This window comes from Nansenia antarctica (genome assembly GCF_963989245.1).
Source record: "Nansenia antarctica genome assembly, chromosome: 5".
Taxonomy (NCBI): Eukaryota; Metazoa; Chordata; class Actinopteri; order Argentiniformes; family Microstomatidae; genus Nansenia; species Nansenia antarctica.
In genome coordinates, this window is record NC_137690.1 from 6,369,305 (window position 1) to 6,371,804 (window position 2,500).

The following is a 2,500-nucleotide window of genomic DNA, read 5'->3' on the forward strand; positions in this document are numbered from 1 at the left end:
TATGAGTTACAGAGGTCTATAAAACCTTTATAACCTCTTTAATGGAAATAATGTGTGTCTTTGCATCCGTATCAATAAAGACACGCACAGTCGGGGTGAATCTATTCATCAGGCTTGGACAAATATGTATCTTCACAAGCCTGATCTAACGGCTATTCAAAACAGAGAAGATAACATGATAACAATATGGGGTGAGATCACATTATGGCCCCTATATTACACACACACACACACACGAACGCACGCACGCACGCACGCACGCACGCACGCACACACACACGCAAAGTGACAAGTAACAATAATATACTTTCAGTCTTTGTCATTTTACCTCAGGGCAGTCGTTCAGTCATAAACAGCTCTTAGAATTTGCTAGAAAGAGTAATGTCAGGTTTGTTTAGTTTGAATAGTGAGTGATTTTGTAATTTTGAGATCATGGATAATTAGTAGTGGGCTATATTCCATATTGTATTAGAGCTGAAGAAAGACCTGACAGACGATCAAGTTTTTAGACTACCGTCGTCATAATGAAACTAACAGAAACTAAGGTTGTGGTTTTTCCAAAAAGAGAGGAGGATGTTTACTGTGCGTCATTTGAGTCTCTCTCTCTCTCTCTCTCTCTCTCTCTCTCTCTCTCTCTCTCTCTCTCTCTCTCTCTCTCTCTCTCCCTCTCTCTCTTTCTCTCTGTTGAGTCTCCCTAACCCCACACCTCACATCTCTTAACTGTCAATTTATGCCTTTTTCTATCTTCTCTCTCTCTCTCTCTCTCTCTCTCTCTCTCTCTCTCTCTCTCTCTCCCTGTCCCTCTCCCTCCCTCTCTCTCACTCTCTCTCTCTCCTGGGGGGTTAGGGTGTGGGTGTGTGATGAATACCAGATCCAGCTTTAGAGAGACGACCCCAGTAAACGTCACTGTGTTTCTGTTCATCATCAAGCTAAGAAAACTATAGTCATCTGGATGAACTCAAAGTCTTTGAACTCAGAGGGGTGCGATAAACACAGTGATGAACATCGTGTAGTCAGTCCAACAATAAACAATGATGATATTGACCTTTCCTTCGTCTTGTGAAGACACAGAAGGGCGTATCTGCTGCTATAAGCTAATTCTAATGAGAGCAAACTAATGTTGCTTGTCCTGGCCATGCAATTGAATGAATGAATTAATTAATTAATGAATGAATGAATGGTCTTTATTGTCATTGCTACAGTACAGGTACCAAACAACGAAATGTAGGAATTGGGAACCACCAAGGAGACACACCTCTCTAGCATACCGATGTTGAATTTCCGAATTGGTTAACATTTTATTACGGTTACGGGTTACAGTTACTGGTTAGAGTTAAGTGTTTGGTTATGGTTAGGGTCAGTTTTAGGTTTTGACCTAGTCCGTCCTGTCAAAGGGATACAAGATGGAACTCTCTCCCCATAGTGATCCGCAATGCCCCCACCCTGTTCACCAAGGCCTTTGGCCACTAGACACTGTTTGTCACTCCAGTTATACAAGTACAATCGTGTGAGATATTTCCGCTCGGGGGGGGGGGGGGGGGGGGGGGCGGGGGGCTCCATTTAGACATAAGACATATAGAATATAATAACAACATATAAGAGGCAAAGAAAAATATGTTAAAGATGAGATATAATGATCGACGCTGGTCAGGAAGTACCGTTTAGTCTCTCGTATGCAGTTTGTTATCAGTACTGCTGGTGAAGCAGCAGTAGAAATAGCTCACTAAGTGGGACTGGCGGACCAGACCCCCCTTGAAGCCCTCTGCCTTCACTCTGGCACACGGCCAGCTTCCTGATGATAACCATACACTAATAATATAGCGTGGAGGAAGTATACAGTATGACAGTACATACACACGCCCCCCCCCCCCCTGCTTGTAGATGCAGGGGGCAGTGTATATAGAGTACTGTATGCATTTTAAACACAGTGGAAAAACATGCATGTCTCCCCCAAGGGATGATAAACGTCACACACACACACGCACGCACGCACACACACACACACACACACACACACACACACACACACACACACAGGGACGCACGCACACACGCACACACAAAGACGCACACACACACGGACGGACACACACACACACGCACGCACACTCACACTCACACACACACACACACGCACACGCACACGCACACGCACACAGACACAGACACAGACACAGACACAGACACAGACACAGACACAGACACAGACACAGACACACTCTCACTCTCACACACACACACACACACACACACTCACACTCACACTCACACTCACACACACACACACACACACACACGGACGACTCACCGCATACTTGAAGGGGAGGTTATACTCTCTGTCGTTGGCTCTGAGGTTCCTCTCCAACTCTGCAGAAGAGAGACAGAGAGACAGGGGTCAGAGGTCATAACCAACTCTACTCTGGACCGCCAGAATAATCTCTCGAAGGAGGGGATGAGAAGAGAAGACGGTAACGAAAAGAACAGAACAGAAAAGAGGAGG

The 2,500-nt window shown here is 45.4% G+C and overlaps 1 protein-coding gene across 2 annotated transcripts in view; it reads right to left on the minus strand.

Moving 5' to 3' along the window:
- atp8b5a (ATPase phospholipid transporting 8B5a) overlaps positions 1 to 2,500 on the minus strand; it is a 57,553-nt gene that overhangs the window by 28,002 nt on the left and 27,051 nt on the right. For both annotated transcript variants that reach the window (XM_080532090.1, XM_080532091.1), the window contains one exon: positions 2,309 to 2,367. In XM_080532090.1, the coding sequence (XP_080388216.1) occupies positions 2,309 to 2,367 (59 nt within the window). The remainder of the gene's footprint in view (positions 1 to 2,308; positions 2,368 to 2,500) is intronic.